Here is a 21,727-nt window from a genome sequence, read left to right on the forward strand (position 1 = left end):
TTACATAATATATATCTGTGTACTGTGCATATTAATTTTGTATTTTTAAACACATACACAAATATATTTTAGAAAATATATAAAACATAACAAATTATAAACGTTTATATATCATTTAAATTATTTGTAAAGATAAATAAATACATATTTTATTTGCTAAATATACATGTTTGTGTATATTTATAAATTCTAAATTAATATGCACAGTACACAGACATACAGTATATTATGTAAACACAAACATTTTGTTTGGATGCAATTAATCACTATAAATCATTTGACAGCTCTAGTTACCAGAGAAGTATGAGGAACGACAGAGTCCAATATAGCCAAGAAGAATACACAGCATACTTTCATACATATATAGTACATACAATCATCAAAGGAAAAGCATGGCATTGTGGCCAGAAGCTTGCCAAGAAAGCACATTTTTAACACAAATCTAGCTTGTATCTCTCACCCAGAAGAATGACAAAGTGTAGCATTCAGAAACCTGAAATCTAAACTTAAAAATCCCTGAACAGATTCTCAGTTTTCAAATCAGCAGGCCCTCCTTCTGTAAACCTAACAGGTTTCTACAAACCAAGCACTGTAAAAACGTAGGTTTATAACTACAATCAAATTGGCTTTACAAGTCATTTGAACTTCCTACTTTTAATGCGCGAATGGGGTTGACTGTAACTTAAAGTAGATTGAAGAACATGAAAAATGTAAATATTAAATTGAATTAATTTAAGACGGCAAAAAAAGGCTTTAGTGTATAAAGTTGACAACAAGGACAGTCAAAGTCACACATCAAGATCAAGTATGGAGCATTTGTCATATTCTAAAGAAATATTATGGGTAAGAAACCAAGCTAAATGAAATTCTCTAGTATGAGATGAATCAAAAGACAATAGCCTCAAATATTAGCCTAGTATAACAGTCTCGCTCATAAACAACACAAGGTGCCTAGCTGAACTTCAGAACCACTATTGCACATAGATCAAATTAGATAATGGAGTTAGAGGGATAAATGAACAAGTGAACAGGCATGCAATGCATAAGAGAGGGAAACACAAAAGGAGAGCAAAGGTGCTCATATCAAACACATGGATTCAGGCTACTTACGATAGGGGGGAGTCAGTAAGCGCTTCATTGCTGCAGGACCATTTGTGATGCAACGCAATGGATGGACACAAGAGGGGGGCATGGTATGTGATGGATAGATGGATGGCCGGTTGGGGATGGAGCGAGAGAGGGAAATTAGTTGAATGAGAGCGACAGCATTTAAAATAATGGGTGGCCACTGTGATTTCTATTATAAACCATGTATAAGATATGATGTCTGACAGCGACAAACATGAAAATATACTCACTTTCATTTAATACATAGTAGACAAAACGCACATTTGTAGTGCACACATACGCACAACAGACCATAACATAGCATTCTAACCAGTTTAACAAATATTAACATTAGAACTTTCACAAATTGTCTTTCTATATCTGCTGTATACAATCAATTGGTCAAACACTCAATGTTTAATCCTAGCTAGAAAACAGACCTAATAATCAGACAAAGTTCAGACTATGATCAGACGTCCTTGTGAATTCTTGAGCCTCTAGCATATAGCAGATAGCGCTGGCCATGCCAAGCATTGCTGTTTGGCAGGCGTTATTGCGCCGTGGTGTCATGCAGATTATGGGAGAAGACAGTTAGGTGCAGGAGGTCTTACCCGGACAGCTCGCTACCTCTGGCCTGGGACTGACCAGCAATAGCATCCATGATAGCATCCTGAGAGTACATGCTGATAGGAGTGTTGTATTGGGCGTGGATGATGGTGGCCTTGCCTCCAGGCCCCTTCACTTCTATGGGCTTGTGGGTGGAGAGTGCACTGTCCTTCAGAGCTATGGGGTTGAAGTTGGGAATATACTCATTGCTGTGCCCATGAGGAAGGGTGAGAAAGAAAGGACGACAATTAGAGGGAGTGTGAAAAGTTAATTGGGATTGAAAACTAAGAGTGGTGTTACAGGTGAGACAACGTGAGGTACATTTTGTTTGGTAATAAGATAAAAACAATAAAAGTCTAATTTTTAAGGGCTCTATTAACTATTCCAACATCTTATCCAGGAAGATAGATAACTACAGCATGCAGAACAACATCACACACAAATTAAAGACTCGGGCACCCATAAAATGATCCAAACACAATGTACATTTAACAAGATTGATGAAAGAGTTCAGCAAGCAAACCTCTTGCCCCTGACACACACAGACATACACGCTATAGCACAATGCCAGCTGGGATTAGTCATGGATATTTCGAGGAAATGTGTTTATATATACCCAGTACTGAAAGACTATGTCGCCAAATTCTTACAAGTTTTCTGTATACCGTGTTGTCATATACATTTATGCTAAGCATTAGTACACCATTAAAGCAAGCTTTGATGGCATGGTAAGACAAATATCACTAACCACACTTTATTGTTGATAACAGTTCCAAACAATTCCATGCATGAATACCACACAGAGCACTAAAACGTTATGCCAGGAGGCTGTTACTAACTTGGCAGGTGTGTTGGTAATGACCTACAATGGCAGAAAGAAACAGAGAGAAGGATAGTGGTAAGCAGCTCATTCAAGTTTGAAAACACAGGGGTTGTGCGAAGAAAAGTCCTTCGAGGTGTGGATTTCCTCAGATATTTAAAAGTGCAGCGTAAGTGTGTCCTTTTTGTGTCACTAGTTGTAACACAAAAATAAACAAATAAATAAACAACGTGCTATTCTGTTTGATGCCGATGAAGCAGAAATTTAAGGAATGGTTCACCCAAAAATGAAATTTACTCACGGTCATGCCACCTTCAGTGACTTTCTTTTTTAAACACAAACATATCCCAGCTCTTCTTGTTATGCCAACAGATGGTTTAAAAAAACACATGCATCCATCATAAAAGCAATCCATATCTCCAGTGGCTTAATAAATGTCTTTTTAAGCTTCCTCTAACTGTGCATTCAGCAGAAGATAGAAAGTCACACCTATGATGGCATGAGTACATTTAAAAAATGTGGGTAAACTATTCCTTTAAGGCAGAGGTCCTCAAAGAGAATAGGTGTGGGACTTGCTTGATGTCAAAAGAGTTATTAAGAGAGATAAAGTGTGGGACCTGGCTGATGTTAAAAGCGTTATGAAGGGTAATATGTTATAAAAACGATCTTCAACGCGCTGACAGACACATCTGAAGAGGGAGCGCAAAGGTTTAGACAGCGTGTGGTCCTGATATACACAGAATTGCAGTATTAAAAAACATTCTGCAAGGATTCACGTGGACACAATCTGTTATACATTAAGTGAATTAAGTCTGGTGAACTGTTGGGGGAAAATATCTGATGTTGAACATTATATTACATCCGTGTATTACAGTGGACCTTAAAGATGTCTGTCTCAATGTGAAACAATAAAAGAAAGTTGAGCATAATAAATATTTTCATATAGATTGGTTTGACTTTGTTGTTGCCAAATCTAAAGTTGCAGTAATTTAGCTTAAATTGACTTTGCTGAGATTTGCTCATCTATGTCATGTACTGTAAATACTGTGAGGTCCTTACTCTGTTTATTGAAACTAGTCACATTAAGTAACAGGAAGGAGTGTGGGTAATGTAGCAGAGTAGTTAGAAAACTGAACCCTGACATTCCATGACGGTTTATAGAGAGAACAGCAACAGGTGTTCTCACTCCTGTCTCTATGGCGACTGTGTGACCGTATCAGTCAACTGCATGGGATTTTCTCTGCGACATGGCACACGTTAAGAGCTATATCACCACATGTGACATAGAGAGGATGCACTACACAGTCATCCATTTGATATTCCACCAAAGCAACACTGCTATGGGATTACGCTGCAGAACACAACTGAAGCTGTAACACGACGATATAGTGCTTCCATTAAATTTGTACTCTCCAAGTACTGTATCATTTCATGTCCGTCAGTCTCACAATATGATTGTATGAACATATTTTCCAATTTAGAATACCCGAAGGAGGAATGCCATAAGAAAAACTCAAATCAGCCACCTTACAAATTTCTTAACAGTCTGGAAGCAATATAGGTCTTTCAATAGCTTACTTATACTGGTGGGCAATGGGGTTACCGTAACAGATGTATTATCTGGTTTCTGAATGTTAAATGCTTGCTGTCATTCTTCTGTCAGAGGGGACTTAGCAACCAGGTGAGACTACAACTCTATGCATGATTACATACCCACTAGGCATGCCTGACCCCATGTTCTTAGCCCTCTCCTGTAGCATGGCCATCTCTTTCTGTGTCTCGGCAGAATACAGACCAATGGGGGAGTTATACTGTTGCCTTTTTTGCATGGACGTGGATTTGTCTCTGGGAGGAGGTAAATGACTTTGCAAGGACGCATCTCCACTACTGCTCATGCTATAGGACAGGTTGGTGTGTTTGCTGGTCTCAGACACTGAGAGACCCCCGTTCATTTGCACAGGCTGATCCTTAAAGAAGCACGTAAATGAATAATTGAAAAGCTTTTTAAAAGGATACAAATTGTATTTTCTCACAAATAACATTTTAAGCAAACTATTCATGAAGTGCTAAAATGCATTAAGTTAGCATGGAATGTGTTTGCATGTACTAATCATGAGTACAAATTGAAAGTGAACCGTTTTCTAGGGTATGCCGAGTATACCACCAGGGGGCGTCAGACCACTTTTATAACAAGATTCAGAAAATGTATGAGGTCCACTGTGAGTTGAAGGAAATCCCTTAATATAAGCCAGTCCCCTTCTAAACCCAAACTTTAGATGAAGTTTACTCTTCAGCCTATAGTCTCAATGATTCTCCGTGAGAATGTATAATGGAAGATGACTTCTGTTTGGTTTGAAATATGTGAATGCATGGGCATTTATTGTATTCAGATGTCAGGAGGATGAAAAGTCAGACCTGCTGATGGGCTATCACAGACATAGGAGAGTCCATCCTTGGTGTAGTCATGGAAACTGGGATGGGCCGCTTTGACCTGTGATAAAACAGAGAAAGTTTAAGGAATAATTTTAAGTGTTCTTGGATCACATCTTCACAACAATCAGAAGAATCTGAAAGCATATTTTATAAAGGAATTACCAGTGTACCAGGAATATACTGTGAACCATATCATGAATTATATTTTGTGGACCTGATAAACAGCTATATAGACTTTGAGCAAAACCTTTTTACGTAGGGCTGCAAGAATATAAAAAATATATTATTGTAGATCAATAGATTTTACTTTAAAGCTTTAAAATGTTTGGACAGCTGCATGTCGTATTCTTTCTATAAACATCCAAATTTAAATGACATACTATAAATAACAAATAATCATGGGAGTAATGTTCTTAGTAAACAAATCCAAATCAAATGGCTAAAGGACACGTCAACATATTAATTCTCTGACTTGCCACTGTATTCTGTCCCCAAACACACGGCCAAAACGCACAGAAATTAGCGCAAATGGACAGCTGTAATTGAGGCTTTCGACAATTATGTAATTGTTTCAATTGTAATCCCGATTCGTTTTTCGAATAATTGTGGAGCACTATTTTTACGTCTTACAACTTTCAATTTGGTTTCACTAAGATTGAACCCCGCCGTCATAATACCAACACAATGAATCCAATCAACAATGGAAGACTTATTGCAACTATCAATACCAACAGCTTAAGGTGGACAACAAACAAACAAAACTTAACATAAATAAAAGGTGTCAAAAGCTGTCAATATAAGAGTATGGGCATGAGCACAAATCCTAGGACCAACCCAAATAAAACACGTCGAGAACACTTTTACACTCTCATTCCATCACTCCTTGTTCCTATATCCACAAAGAATTCTGGGATCTATTTTCACTGCTAAAGTGAAGTAATCCGGAGGTTGTGCACAAAAATCTGAAATGAAGGCAACAGCTTTTGCTCATGATTGAGTGAATCTGCAGTAAACCTGACTTAAGTGCTGAATATAAATGAGAGTTGCAACCTGGGATTGAAAGATTAGGGATGTTTTTCAGAAACAAAAAAAACCTGATGTCATAAAGGACTGAAGCAGTTCATGTGGAAGATATTCTAATACTGGTTTCTACTCCTGAGGTTCATATATTAAACAAAACAACTCAGAAAGCTTAAAGTAAACCAGACATATGAGATCTATGAGCTTGCAGTGTGCTCCAATATATGTTGCACTGGTTTAAATGTTTGCAGTCTGTGAGGCATTTCAGACTTAATGTGACACTGGCACCCACAAAAACGTATCTATATCAGCGAAAAATCTGATTTGTCTGCATACAGTGTGGACAACATCTAGTACTGCATCACTCCCTTAAAGGGGTCATATGCCGCGAATATGTGTTTTTCTGTGTCTTTGGTGTGTTATGAGTTGCTCATGCATGTATTAGACACCTAAAATTGCAAAAAACAAGCCTTGCTTTTCAGAGCGATGAGCTTTGTAAAAAATCTGCACGTTTTAGAAAGGTGGGGCAAAGAGAAGATACAAACATGCGCGGTACGTGGAAAATACTGTGTTTTTGAACCTTAAATCATGTTTACACATTGAATTACATCTAAAACAAATGATAATATAAATTTTAGCCATGTCACATGACTCCTTTAGAGGTCCAGCATGTAATTCGCAACCTCTCCACTAGATGCTGCTAAATCTTATACACTGGACCTTTAACAGGCCAACCCCATTCAATCTGTCACAACTGTGCTTATTTACATACATGGTGTGTGTAAGCATGCATGCGTGGATGCTGTCTGACTAAGTTAGAGCACAGGGCTGGAAAATATCCGATCTTAAGTGTGAAGCCAAAGTTGCGTGAATGGACATTAGCCAGAGGCTATGAATGAAACAGAAGAGAGATGCTGAAATAATATGCAATGATCTACTTTAATCTGTAGCCAGCGATTGGTTGGTTTCCCACTTTATTCATGATACACTTACCCGCTTGCCCATCAATGGCGATATTTTTGGCATCTTCAATGGTAAATCTGAGATTCTTTATTTTTTGAGGAATATACAGAAATCTGTTGCTGTGAGAGGATGTTTGGCTTTACTAGACTCATCAGATCATGGGAAATAGTCTGTGTGTGTGCATGTGTGAACAATCGAATAAAAAATCTCAGAGGTCACTGAGTTGTAAAAATGTGTCATATCAGACCTACACTTTATATCATCTGTCAGTTCAGATTAACAGAGAAAATAGAAAGGCAATAAAATCACGTGACCTTTTCCTAGCTAAACATGTACATCATCTTATCTTCTGGACATACACACAATCTCGGTCACATGTTAGTGATTTATTGAAGCTGTTGTCTGTTTACGGTTCATTGAATTTTACAGCATGAATAAATGCCAGATTTTCACATTAGAAATAGGAACCATGGCTTTTAAAATGTCCATATCAAAGCTGTAAAGTCAAATAAGCAAAGAAAAATCTGTGATCTGTGGAATATGCAATTGGATTGGACTGACCAAATCTAAACACGTTAAAGGTTTATTCTTGCCCCAATTGTTTAAATTCTGACCTTTGCCTAATTATTAACTATCGTAGAGGGCACCTGGCTCAAAAATCTAAGTAGGCTAAATACATTGCTATGAATAAGTAAACTAGACTAAAATCCCTTCAAGAGACATTCATAAGAACTGTATAATACAATATTTATTGGATGAGGAAACAACTGGGTTTGGCTGTCAGTGAATACACAGCTCACTATAAGCTTTGGTTGCCAAGAGAGATGAGGGAAGAGTATAAACATGACAGGCCATTTCATTATTCTCACCAGAATCTACAATAAACTCAGAGAAATCATCCTGGGAATTTATCCTTGATTTGAGAATGTCATTTTACCCAGGATGGATGATTCTATCACACACTGTGTCCCAAATATCTTGAGATACTAAATGTGACTAAAAATACTAGAAATTTTCTATTACTGCCTTCCGTGTCATCATTCAGAGCTTTGTTGATCATGTGCAGCAAGTTTGAAAGTTTTCAACACTGTTGGAAAGATGTGTTCTAACAGAAATACATGATTGAAAATCAGCTAAGCAGATGTAAATGTTGCACAGTTTATCAAGCTAAAAATACCACTTATATACATGTTAAGTCAATGCAAAGACGCAATAGACCTACTTGCGGTGCGATTCACGCGAATGAGGCGGCGCAAATTGAGTTGAAAAATCTGAACTTTGGCGAAAATTTGCGCCGCGTTAATCAATCAGGCACCTGCTTACGGGACGTGATTATGACATAGCGAGCAGAGGCAGAAATCTGAAACGACAATGAAGGACTGCGCCTCTGAAGGATCTGATGGACCCAGACACGGCGCCGAACGAGTCTATGTCTATCATCAGCTTTCCATAGCACATTATGCGCAGCTACCTGCTCAACAAAATCCATGTCTGCCATTTCGCAACAAGACTGGAGCCGCCTGCCAGAAGCCCCTCCCATGACACGAATTTCACTCGCGAATGAAGCGAATTCCACGCGCGAATGAAGCGAGTAAACTCAAAATGTTCAAGCGTCCAACTACACACGAATAGCGCGATTTAGGTGTGAACACTCTATGACATTGTGTCTGCTACAGCAGGTGTCTCTGTGTGCACTGGAACGTGCTGTCAATTACGTCACGTGAGGTATCGGTCTTTGGTATCAGGGAATTTTTACGAGTACGAGTACATGAGCTTGGTATCGGGCCCGATACCGATACTGGTATCGATGCATCCCTACCATCATGTGGACCAATTTTGTCAGCAAAACCTGAGGGTCATGACCATCATTATTATAGCTGCTTTATAAAGATCTGCAACCAAAACAACACTACAAAAGACATGTGCATGCTTAAAAATACATCACTTTCTTACATTCAGTGTTCTGTTTTTCATGTGTTCCAAACAACTGTAGACAAAAGTAGCACTGCACTGTACCTTTGCATGGTGAGAGCCATACTAAAATTGGCAGACTTGATCTTGTTTTGGGCCTCCAGGTGTGTCATACCCTCTGTGCTGACTCCATCAATAGCCACGATGATGTCACCCTGATTTAGGTTGCTCAATGCTGCCTTGCTCCCTGGTGTAATCTGTCAAAAGAAAATTTTTAATGAAATTCGGATGGGTAATCATATCCACAAACACATTATATTCACAGCCAACCACAAAGTAAAAATACACATATTGACTTATTTTTCTAGCTTGTGGCTCTGATCGATTGCATCTGTGAACAGAAGCCAAAGTCTTCTGTGACTTTAAAAAATTGATGGTTAATCCATGACAGCTGGGTAAACACTGGGATCTCAAGCACACTTCTGGCATGCTGCATGAGCAGATTATGAATTTAATTTAAAAAAATTAGTTATGTATATACAGTAAACATTATAGTGGAACGTGATGTAATGCTCTTAATTTATATCAACCTTTGTGATATTGATACAAAATATACGTTTTATAACTACATTACAGATATATGCTCAGTTGTAGACAAAACATATTTAACTTTATTTTCTAGCATTTCTGAACTGTCAGGGTTTATTATTCAGTTGGTTACGAAATCAATATGGATATTCTTCTATACAGGATCTTATAATCTATGTCTAAATGTCTCACAATTTTAGGAAAACATTACATATCATCCCTCTCCTTCCGAAACCTTGGATGTCCAAAACTGTTATTTAGGAAAAACTGTTCTTTTTCAATGATTAATTGTTGTTTTGTCATGGTTGACCCACACTTTTTAATACATTTTGTTGGTTAGAACCTAGTGGCAGAAATAAAGGGTGACTAATAATAATGATGTACGGCCAAAAATCAAGAGATATGGAGATACAAGGTTTCAGAAGTATATAAGCGATATGTAATGTTGTCTTGATGTTGATGTTTCTTAACTGCTTCGCTTCACTTCACATACTAAAACCTCTCAGGAGGTTCTGACCACTTGCCTTCATTAGTGAAACGTCAACATCTATATACTGTGTGTATACAGTACATACATAAAGGTGAACTCAAAAATACATTTTCCTAAGCTCCCATTCGGTCACATTTGACCTCAAAATCAAAAATGAGTTATTTGCTCAATAAAAACAAGAATCAGGGTCATAATAATGGTTTTTAAAAACGACATGTAAGAGTCTGTGTTGACACTTCTATATCTGGTGAGTGTTTTTTGGGTTGCATCACCAGCCAACGTACCGTACTTAACCTGAAGGAACTGTACGGGCAGTCTCGTCTGTTTAAATGCTGATGTGAATGCAAAAGCAATCATACAGTATTTCAGTTTCTCTCTTTAATCTCCTCTGGCTGAATGAGGAAGTTTTGACACTGTGTCATGTTTTGCATGTTAGCAAAACTCCCTATGAGAGGTGTAAAAGAGCTCTTGTTCAGTGTATTTTCCATCCGTTTATTATTGAATTCATTGGAGTCAAGGCTTTAGACTCAGAGGTGTCACTGCCAACTTTCCAAAGCCTATTTCAAAAGCTAAAGACATTATTGAGAAAATGAACAATATTGTGGCTGAAATTTCAAGAGCAATAAAGCAGCCACTAACAGTACAACAACTGCTGTAAAGCTCTCTTCAGAAACGAGGGGTCAAGTGTTTCGTTTGAACTCCCAATGTTAATCATATTGTAAATCCCCAGCCGCTGGGCTCCCCTTACATACTCGCTCCTAGCTGTGACAATTCTTATCTTCAACTTTGCTACTCGTATAAAAGAAACAAATACATTATAGTTATATAACTAGTTAAAAGATCAGAAAAATCACAAATATTTGATTACACATACAGTATATTCCACATATTTTTTTACATTTGTATGCACAATAAGCACAAAAATGTAAAAATATAAAAAAAATGTATCTACCTTTACAGGAATAACATGCAGAAAGCGACTACCGTGTTCATGTGTAATATCTTTCAAATGCATCGGCATGCAACAGCTGTGCTTCTACTACTGTGGTCACATCCACACTGTATGAGTTTAATATGATCAGTGCAATCTGACACCAGGATGGTCTATCTATCAAGACACTTTTCAGCAGTACAACCTGATGAAAGAGTATCATATGCATCGGTTGTCCCTATTGAAGAACACAGAGTTTTTGATAATAATATCTTACTCAGCTCAGATTCTGTCTGTCTGTTTATGAACCAGCTACACACCCCCTTCAAAGTGCAGAGCTCTGCCACAAATAACACAAGTCTGTCTCATATGCTTATTAAAGTGTAGCCTTGTTAGAATAAAATTGACATTTAATACTGGGTTAAATGGAGGTTGAAAGAGCTGTAAATCATGCAGCTCAGACCTAAGTGTGTCGTGGGGTGTAGGAGTTGTATTCTTCCATAAATGTCATCTTTAATTGTGATGTATAACAAGCGTAGTCTCCCGTTACCTCCAGAAACGCAACTGTGTTGACATTGTGACACAATGCGTTGTTGACACTACAGCAAAACCGCAACGGCTACTACTACAGTTCTGAGCTTTCAAACCAACCGTGTGAATCTAAATACATGCGACTGAAACTACGCATGTGTGAAACAGGCTTTTTGTTAAATTATTCAAATAAAGCAGGAGGACCAAGCTTTAGGTGAGCAGTGCATATCAAATAAAACCCTAATTGTGGAGGGTCAAACTGAATAAAATATTAATAACAATCGCACAATTCAGATGTTTCAGTATGCACTGATAGTGTTGCTTTGTGCCGGGTTTAGCTAAACTAACGGTGGGGGGGAAAGGAAGAGAGCGTGAGAAAACAAAGGCTTGAAGAGAGTGAGTGAGGATTACCAGAGCTGGCACACAAAACATGCATTAAGTCCGCCTCTCTCAGTTCATTCCAATTGATGCCTGGGTGAATGAGTGGCTGATATGCCGGCTCAAATCTCCCGTTCACTCTCAAATGCACAAAGGATCTGTTCTACGGGTCAAGTAAATCACGGGGCGGAAAGTAGGCCACTGAGAAACATACAGTAAAGAGACAGAAAAAGAGAGAAATCGCCGCCATGGTGTCTAAATATCTGTTAGGGGGAAGATATGACAAGTAACATCATACAGGAGTAGCCCTACTCGCTTATGTTAAGTACTTAACCACCTGGACTAATTTATGCTAACAAGACCGAAAAGAATCCGACACCACATGAATGCAACGTGACCTGATAGCCCCCTGATCGCGCCCCTCAAAGAGCAGTGTGGCATCCCTCATATACTGTATAAGAGCTGAGTCAACCTGCCTACGACCACATGAATAAAACACATGTCACAGAGACCAGCACACAACATCCTTATCATCATTAAGCGGATGAGTGGTCTGAAAACAAGCTTTTTTGATAAACAGCCAACATTTTTGTTTTAGTGGATGTTTAGTGGTGAAGTTAATATGTATAGCTCTTAGAATATATCCCAGCAGGACTCACTTGACCTTCAGCCGCCATCTAAAAACAGCTCTGTCTGTCAGCAGCACCAGCCACAGGCTTTCATAGCACAAACCAAGACAGGGACTGTTACTTGCATTGCTGGGCTGTTTGAGAGAGACTAACAGTAGTATAATATATCCATAGAGCATTAGAGATAACCATTTATTATAATTACACATAATAGACTGTAATATCTCTGGCAGCCTAACTGAAATACTGACCTTTTTTTGAGCCATGGCTGCTGAAATTACATCACATGATCTAAACATAAAGCAAACAGCAGGTGTACTAGTGCTGCATTGGAAATATGCCTACTGCATAATCCATGATGAAGTTCTGTAAATTCTGTTTTTTCTGGCAAATTGTCGGTTCACGAAGTTGAAATAATAATAGAAACATCAAGTAAGTCAGAAATGTTTTTACAATTTACATTTTTTAACAAAAAGTGCCGACATTATGGCTTTTAAAGAATTGCATGACTGTGGTATAATTCCCAGTCATTATTAGACACAAATTTTATACAAATCTCTTATATCTAGTGAGCCTTGTTATAGTTATTCTGCAAATAGCTTTAGGAAAGTAAAACATAATTCACTGTTTTCAACAAACGTAAAAAAATGTTTTACCTGGTTGGCCTACAATTTTGAGTTACTTCAACTTAAAAATATTAGTTAACTCAATGAATTTGATGCAACCTTGTCGTGTTGACTAATATTTTTAAATTAACTCAAATTCTTTAAGTTGAACCAACAATTTCTTTATAGTGCAGAGATCTCTTATTTCATCTCAATTGTAATCTACGCAATGTGTTTTCTCTACAGCTTTACAGGAGAGCAAAACTGTGCTAAGATTAGCAAGGACACAATGAAATTCTATATGAACTGATTTCCTATCAAATTCCTCAAAAAACAATGACCTGATCAATACTGTTAACATTGTAGAGCTATAAAATCTTGCTGCGTATATATTTTTATGTTTTCCAGAAACACCTGAGACAATGCGGATTTAATAAAGCATAACTGATGACTTCTGAGCTATTTATTTTATATAGACATTGTACAAAAAACTAAATGAGTTACCAACCATGATAAAGAAAATGTTTCTGCATTCATTTTGCCAACGGCTTCTGATATTAATCAAGGGATTGGCATAATCCATTAAAATATCAAGTAGGGTTTCTTTTCATAATTTGCATCCATCTTTCAGCCATTTCTAAAAACTAACTTAAATAAACAGTTAGAGGAATGATATTTAGTCAGCATTGGAAAGCCACAATGAACATCAACACTGTTGGATTGGGAACACTCTCATTTCATCGGGGGTGTTGTGCTATTTTGGGGCCTCAAAAAGCGACTCCGAATACTGTGTAGAGACAGCCACGTTTGTGTCATTAATCCAACATGCTCATATTAATGCGGATCAAATTCAGGCCATCCATAAAACTCAATCTTCACAAGCTTTAACTGGATGCTCTGTGAATGCCATATGAATGAGAGTGACCCTTGATTTAAAAGATCCATATTTGAACGCCTAAATACAAGCTTAGAGGTGAAATACTACTCCACCAACTCTAAAGAAAGTCAGAACAGCACACAATAGTATGTTGTCACTCATTTCTATTGGCCACCACACATGCCCTTCACCAGATACGAACATTTTTGAAGTATTTTGGCAGATCATATAGTGAATCCCTGTTGACATTCATCTTTAACATCTTTTCAAAGCCCAACATGTTTCTAATAACACTGCAGTGTCAAATGACATGGCGGAGTTACAGAACTGAAGCACATAGAGTGAATGTGTTGCGTGGTAGGACTCAAATGTTGTCATTTAAAAGGACAGTTCACCCCAAATAAAAATGTACTCACCCTCCTGTCATTTCAAACCTGTATGACATTCTTTCTTCTGCAGAATACAAAAGAAGATATTTTGAAGAATGTTTGTAAACAAAAACCGTTGGTCCCCATTCACTTCTATTGTATTGAGAAAAAAACTATTCAAGTCAATGAATGGGGACCAATGGTTTTCTGTTACCAACATTATTCAAAATATCTTATTTTGTGTTCTGCAGATGAAAGAATGTCATGTTATTCCTTTAAACCCCTTTTTTAACTAGGCAAGGCTTTGCCATGTAAGTGTGACAGCTATGTGACTTTATAATTAGAAACAACATTTCTAATAATCAAGCCATAGCAAGTCACCTATAAAATACGCCTTGGTCCTCATTTTACAGTAAAATACATTATTATATACATTTTGTCAACATTATGTGGATTCTTCCAACAATTTCCAAAACCTATCATTTTATGTCTAAATACAACTATTTGTCCTAAAGCAAATTCTTATCATCCAAACCACCAGAGGTATTTATATCCCTCATCTGCTGCTTTCAATTCAAACTGAATTGCAAGTTCACGCTTTTGTGTGCCATCTGTTTCTTTAACTGATCTCAGCCAAGAGAAACTATTTTTCAGCACCTACAGCTCTAAATAAAAGAACATACAGCAATGCACAGTTACATCTACCAGCAATATGAACTATTCAGATCAGAAGCTACAGTATATTTGCACAAGAAATTCCCACACTGCAAAAATAATGAAGAAAAGTAGAATGACAGACATACAAATACACAAAACAAATCCTTGATGTTTTCCGCTACATTTCACAATCCACAAATGAAATCTTTATACCGTGTATATTATGTGTATTAACATCTTTACAGTGCACTCTATACAGTACAGAGGGTCTCTATATAGGGATCAGTATATAGTATATAGCCATCAGGTGACTCGTCTCCTGTGGTTGGCACATAATATATTCCTCTTCTAAAAGTACCCCTCTCAAACTGACTAGTGTAACACTGGCAGCAGACGTAAATCTTGACATGAATCTTGACACGAATGTCTAATTCAAATACAGAATACTTGAGGCTTCGTTTCTCATTTGCATCATGCCTTCACACCTGTGATGTATTTTTATAGAAAAGTCCAGGTTGAGTCACCCTGACAGCCCGAACAAAAGCGAGCTTTGGGTACCACCTGTCGCTCAAGAGTGACTGACTAGGCCGTCTGCTGCTGGTCTTTTCCTGTAGGGAAGACACACAACTGACCTGCCGCGCTTGATTTAGATATTCTTAGTAACCACTACAGTGAGGCCAAAAGGCTGTCAGTGCTGTAAATATAAGACCCAAAACAACGTCAGAACATGCCATTAAGCATTACGATACAGTCAAGGGTGTTTACGTCACTACAATATGACCAGCGCGGTGGGCCACTTAGGGTAGTGACAGAACCGACATTGTTCCTGGTGTTTTGGCAGAGGTGACAAAATGGCAGCACATCTTTGTGTGGATCTAGTGCCACTGTGACTGCTTGAATCACACAAGATTCAATACCTGCTAATGCCAGCAGCATACTAGAGCTGTGAATCTGTCTTCACTAGACATCTGAGAATAGTAAAGTGTATTTTATTTAGACTGTGAAAACATAGATCTAACAGTAACACACACAGACACAAGGCCAGACACCTTCATTGTAGATGTAACTTGCACATGTGAAAATAAAAAATCTGACAATGTTGGTAAAACATCTGTCTAATGCATAAACTGTGACTGTCATCACCAAATTAATGTCTCACACAAAACAGCATTACAAGTGCAGTACAAGTACACGAAAGCTAAAAAGCAGACACTATGATCAATACTGTATAGCCATATCGCATATATGGATTTAGAGGCTGTGTTTTCAATCTTCAGACCAGTTTACACAAAGTCACGTCTTATACATGCACATGCATCTATTTTCCAAATCAAGTAGAATATACAGCATTTGTTTGCCTTATGATAACAACACCACATTCAAAACTTTGTCACTTGTCAAACAAAAATGAGAACACTGGCACACTAATACAGGATAATATCATAAATGCAGGTCACGTGATGGTTTTACAGCAATTATGATGAATCCATTGATACATCTCTTATGGAGAAAAAATATGATAATAAAGTATCTCTTAAATTACAATATAATCTGGGAGGATCATTCAAACTTTCAACAGTGCTGAGCTAATAAACCAGACCACGTCAGTCATGATTTGGGGGTCTTACCCTAGAAATGGTGAGGGGCATGTTGAAGTCTTTGCCTCCCTGCAACCGGAAACCCCAAGGTGAAGGTCCAGCAAGTGACACGTTGTAAGTAGTCATTGTTCAAAAATAAAAAAGTTAAATGTTTAAGCGACAGAATTTCTCCAAATGGATGGGGAAAATTAAGTTGGGGGTGGGGCACGTGCCAAACAGCCTCTGAAAATAGAAGAAAAAGGTGTAAAAGCAAGGCAACACAAAAACGATAGCACTACAAGTCTAAAAAGGTCAAAATAATAGCACCAAACAATGAATTCAGGCTCACCTAAATTGCAACTAATGCAAAATATCTGGAGCAACAGAGCTAAGAGCAAGAGGAAGATTCTTGCCTGCTCAGATAAGCTGGACAGACAGCCTAAGAATAGATGGCCCTTTGCAGAGAGCAACAGCACTTTGGCATTGTGGGGAGGGGGAGGAAGGAGTACTAATATGGCATGTAAGGGGACACCCAGAATGCCAGGCCTCCCATGATTCACAGGGCTAATATAGACAACTCTTAGGTTAAAAGATTTTTCTAGACTCCTTTCTTCTACAGTGCCTCACACGTAGAGTATCTAAGCACTACATAAAGGCCAACCCAGATTCAGGGATCATTCAATTATTAATCCCAACTTTATGAGTAATATTAGATCAGAATGAAGAATGAATGGGTTGATGAATGGTTAGTGTTAACTGGCAGACAATATGAACAAAAACCATCATTCATAATGCATTATGGGATAGCTCCCTCGAACTGTAATACAAGTTTGAAATAAGTTCAACATATTGCAAATTGAATACAGCTCAACTAATATGTTCACCTTTCAGGGCCTACAGAGGTTTAACGTTTTGTAGCACATGCCAAACACTTGTAGCACAAGTATACGTCTGTTATCATATAAAAAAAAAACTAGGGCTGTCAATACAATACAATTATTGTGTACTATAGTATTTTTAAACCTTACTATAGTAAATATTGAAGTATACTACAGCGTTTACTACAGTTTATAAGTTTAATACAAGTAAATATTTTTTCATCTGGTTGAATTTAACCAGACATTTATTTTGACGGGTTTCGTGATTCCTCGCATGTTTTCGCAAATCGCGCAGATCGTAGGGCTCTAACGTTGGATCAATGGACTCGATGCAGCCGGAAAACAAGTTTTAATTGCAAAAAGTAAATAAAAAGGAAAATAAATAGTGGTGCGCCGTTAGTTAACCTCACACACAAACATGCACAATAATAAACGCATGTCACACAATTAGTGGCTCTGTCTAATAAACCTGCCAAAGTGTATCGCACGTGTGCTCCACCATGAAATTTATTTCTACACTGCAAAAAAAGACTTTCTTACTTAGTACTGACCTAAAACGACCACTCATCGGGGAACGTACTCTATGATGAAATGGGCGATGCAGTTAAATTCTTGGGATAATCTTGTAAAGACTTTTAACAAATAAACACTACATATAAAGCCAGGGCTGTACAGTGCGGCATATGTGTCGACTACAATGCAAAAAAAGACTTTCTTAATTTGTCTTTTTTTCCAGTAAAAATGTCTAAACATTCTTGAATCAAGAAGCATTTTCTTGGTAAGCAAACTGACCTAAGAAAATAAGTCTTGTTTTTAGTCACAAAATATGATATTTCAGTAAATTTGTAGCAAAAAAATCTCCCAATGGGGTAAGAAAACATTTCTTATATTGAGTGACTAAGGTAAACCATCATTATTTTTCTCAGCCCATTTGCAGATTTTCTTTTCTTGTTTTAAGCACAAATTTACTGAAATTTCATATTTTTTGATTGAAAACAAGACTTATTTTCTTAGGTCATTTTGCTCATCAAGAAAATGCTTCTTGATTCAAGAATTTGTAAAAAAAATTACTGGAAAACAAGAAAAAAAGACAAAGTAAGAAAGTCTTTTTTTTGCATTGTAGCCGACACATATGTCGCACTGTACACCCCTTAATATGTAGAGTTTATTTGTTAAAAGTCTTTACAAGATTATCCCAAGAATCCAACTGCATCGCCCAATTGTAAGTGTTAGGACTTGACATCGTTTAAACAAAGAGCAGGTGCCAGTGAGAAACTCCTGATGCACACTTTTCATAGAACAGAGATAAGAAGAACCTCTGGCGCACCAGCACACTTTCGTGACATCACAAACATCACAAGACATCAGAGAGAAGATAACAACTGAGGACTTGCCTGTTCACCCTGCCTAATTTGGGAGACCTCTAGTTAACAGCTAAGTTTAGCCCTCTTTGTCAATGGAAGAATTTCAAGTAATACTGTACATGAACGTTCAACAATCATGCCTTCATTCATAGGCAGCATTTCAGAGAACAAGTGCCAATCCTGGACAATGTCTCGATACAAGCCTATGTGTTATGTTGGTGTGACATGGACCGATACTGTTGTTATACAAACTTGGGTTAGAGAAACCAACATTTTAAACTGTAAATCCACCACATAATGTTTGCAATGATCAAACCTAGTTTTCCTCTCACGGAAACGTTGCACGTTCAGGCTAAATCCTCGGAGCTTGGCAAACATCTTTAGCCTGCTTTATATTTCCTAAGTGACCGACTTTGAAATGCAAACTAACAAAAACTCCTGGCATAATGTTACACCGTATACACTTAAAACTATATTAAACTTTCAAGGACTAGGCAAGCCCTTGTCTTGACAAATCTAGAATACTGTATGACCTTTCTAAATGCATGCCATTAAAGCTTCTATATAGTCAACAACACTGCTAGAATTTGTCATCTTCCTAGTGTACCGTATAAATTGGGCCCATTAGGAAATCCACCAAAAATATAGCATATGCATTTATTTGTCACAACCAATTGTTAAATATGACCTCAAAGCAGATCTAAGGATACAGACCGGCTGTTCAGTTTTTGAACAGCCAACATGATGTGGCTACACCTCAGGCCACTTGTACAAGCCACAGTTAAGACATCCCATAAACTTACAATGTTACCAGGCTAATAATATTTTAAATCTAACCCCATATACAAACCTGTTTACAGTCTTTGGCCTATACTAGTGAAAGCCACCTAAAACTTCTAAGGACATTTTCACAAGTCAAGCCAAAAAAGCACAGACTCCCCACCAGGATCCCAAACATCTCGTTCACCCTTTGGAACATGTGCATATTTTATGGTTTGTTGAAATGACGTTGGGAGTCAAACAAAAACAGTAAAACGAAGAATAATCACTTTTACAGTTTTATTCTCACACCTACCATATTATAACGACATGCATCCCACCTAAGCCAAAGCTTTTGGGGAAAAATACAAATATAAAGCGGGACTGAAACATACGACGAACACGTGCACGCGGATGTCCTGTTCAAGAGCTACTGTGCACCCTTCATCCCATAATAAACACCCTTTTCCAAACCAGCGACACCACTGAATCCTGTAAGCCAACTGTCAATGATAAAAACAAACGGATACATTCTTGTGAACAAAAAAAGGAAATAATCTTTTGTACAGGGATAATGTTATCGCCTCGAGCGCCTTGAAGTCCCGCTTTTAATCCGGTTGCGTCCATTAATGCAGAACAATCTGAAAACAAACAACTTTAAAAGTTTTTGTTTAACCTACATTTCATGATAAAAGTCGCTTGAAACGGATGGTCGCGAGACCTGCCGTTACGTCTCTCCGTTTCCTCCGGAGGCTCGCGAGCGCTGTCACTCACAGCAGATCACCGGAGCCCGAGGGACGTCATTTATGAACCGTACTACGGCGAGGGTCTGGCTCATAAATATTAAGTATAAAGCATGACGTTTGTCCAGTAGAAAGAACAGACGAAAACGACCACTCATCGGAAAACGAACTCAATGCTGAAATGCTAAAATAAATTACGCTTATGACATTCAACCCGATGTACTACTTGATGTGCTAAAAGCCAGAAATAGGTAGTTTTTTTACTTTGGCTCATGGATAGCAATGAACGTTTGTAAGGTTACCAAGCAACGCCATCCTGACCTTATTAATATTCATGAGAGAAGTCTTCACCGTAGTAGGGTTCGTAATTTCTTACACAGGACTGGGAGCAAGGGATTTAAATGAGAGCGGAATTATTAAAGCGACAGTCGTCTTGAGTAGGTGCAACACTTTACCCATAACAGGTCTTTGTGGATCAGACCATAAGGGTTTCTCTTTTTTAATTTTTGATACATTTTAGTTTTTTTTGTTTAATATAATTTAGATTCTGGGTTGTGCCCATACCGATTTAAAAAGATGTATTTAGTGTATAGGTTGTTTTAACGTAATGTAAGTAATTATCTTTACCATAAATATGTCAATTTGTTGTTTGAGTGCATATAATAAAAACACATGACTGAGCATTCTTGTTTTTGAGGATGCATAAAGATATGAGAAGTTACATTTTACATCAATGTGAGAAATATGCAAGTTGTAAAGTATCTGCACTATATCGGAAGATGAACATGAGGCATCAAGTATTTAATTGCTGAAAGCTTCTCCCTTATATCTGGTCTAGGAAACCAGGCACTGCACCGCATCATAAGTGTAGCATGAAAAATACCCTGAAGCCTGTCCATCATTAAGATATGCTATAAATACTTCTTTCTATTTTTAACATGTTCCTTTTATATAAAATAGTTATTATATGGACTCAAACAACAAATTGACATATTTATGGTAAAGATAATTACTTACATTACGTTAAAACAACCTTTAAATCGGTTAATGGGCACAACCCAGAATCTAAATTCTATTAAACAAAAAAAACCTAAAATGTATAAAAAATTACATGACTATGCTTGTGACCTTTGTGTAACATTGTGCCAATGTATCCAAATGTGTTAGGATTCTTCAAATAGCTAATTGCCGACAGGAATAAATTGTCTAAAAGACTGATAATGCATTCTACATTTTCTTGCATTTGGCAGACGCTTTTATGAATGTGTGAAATCCCTGGGATCAAACTGAGCCACAGGAAAGCCAAGATGATGCATAGTTTGAAAGAGACAATGGGTCAGTGGGTCAAAATAAATATAAAACAATGTGTGAAAGTCCATCCATCCTGATAAGCAAGACTGATAAACAGTAGTTTTTGAAACAAGAAATTGGAGCAATATTTGGGAAGCTATGATTTTTTGTTTTGTTTTGTATGACAAATATGGAAACAAAA

General features: G+C 37.5%; 1 protein-coding gene across 4 annotated transcripts in view; it reads right to left on the reverse strand.

The window, feature by feature from the left end:
- Positions 1-20,284, reverse strand: part of ldb3a (LIM domain binding 3a) — a 30,378-nt gene extending 10,094 nt beyond the window's left edge. Inside the window, exons 1-7 of one of the 4 annotated variants that reach the window (XM_079472412.1) lie at positions 20,173-20,284; positions 16,543-16,734; positions 8,966-9,117; positions 4,949-5,024; positions 2,553-2,575; positions 1,719-1,922; positions 1,111-1,140 (exon numbers count right to left, since the gene is read on the reverse strand). In XM_079472412.1, the coding sequence (XP_079328538.1) occupies positions 1,111-1,140; positions 1,719-1,922; positions 2,553-2,575; positions 4,949-5,024; positions 8,966-9,117; positions 16,543-16,638 (581 nt within the window). In that variant the 5' untranslated portion in view covers positions 16,639-16,734; positions 20,173-20,284. Of the gene's footprint in view, positions 1-1,110; positions 1,141-1,718; positions 1,923-2,552; positions 2,576-4,246; positions 4,501-4,948; positions 5,025-8,965; positions 9,118-16,542; positions 16,735-16,840; positions 16,977-20,172 lie in introns of those variants that run through there. The other 3 variants (XM_079472415.1, XM_079472413.1, XM_079472414.1) reach the window with 3 other exon arrangements.
- Positions 20,285-21,727: the final 1,443 nt, after the last annotated feature.

The sequence above is a fragment of the Barbatula barbatula genome (genome assembly GCF_947034865.1).
Source record: "Barbatula barbatula genome assembly, chromosome: 14".
NCBI classification, from domain to species: Eukaryota; Metazoa; Chordata; class Actinopteri; order Cypriniformes; family Nemacheilidae; genus Barbatula; species Barbatula barbatula.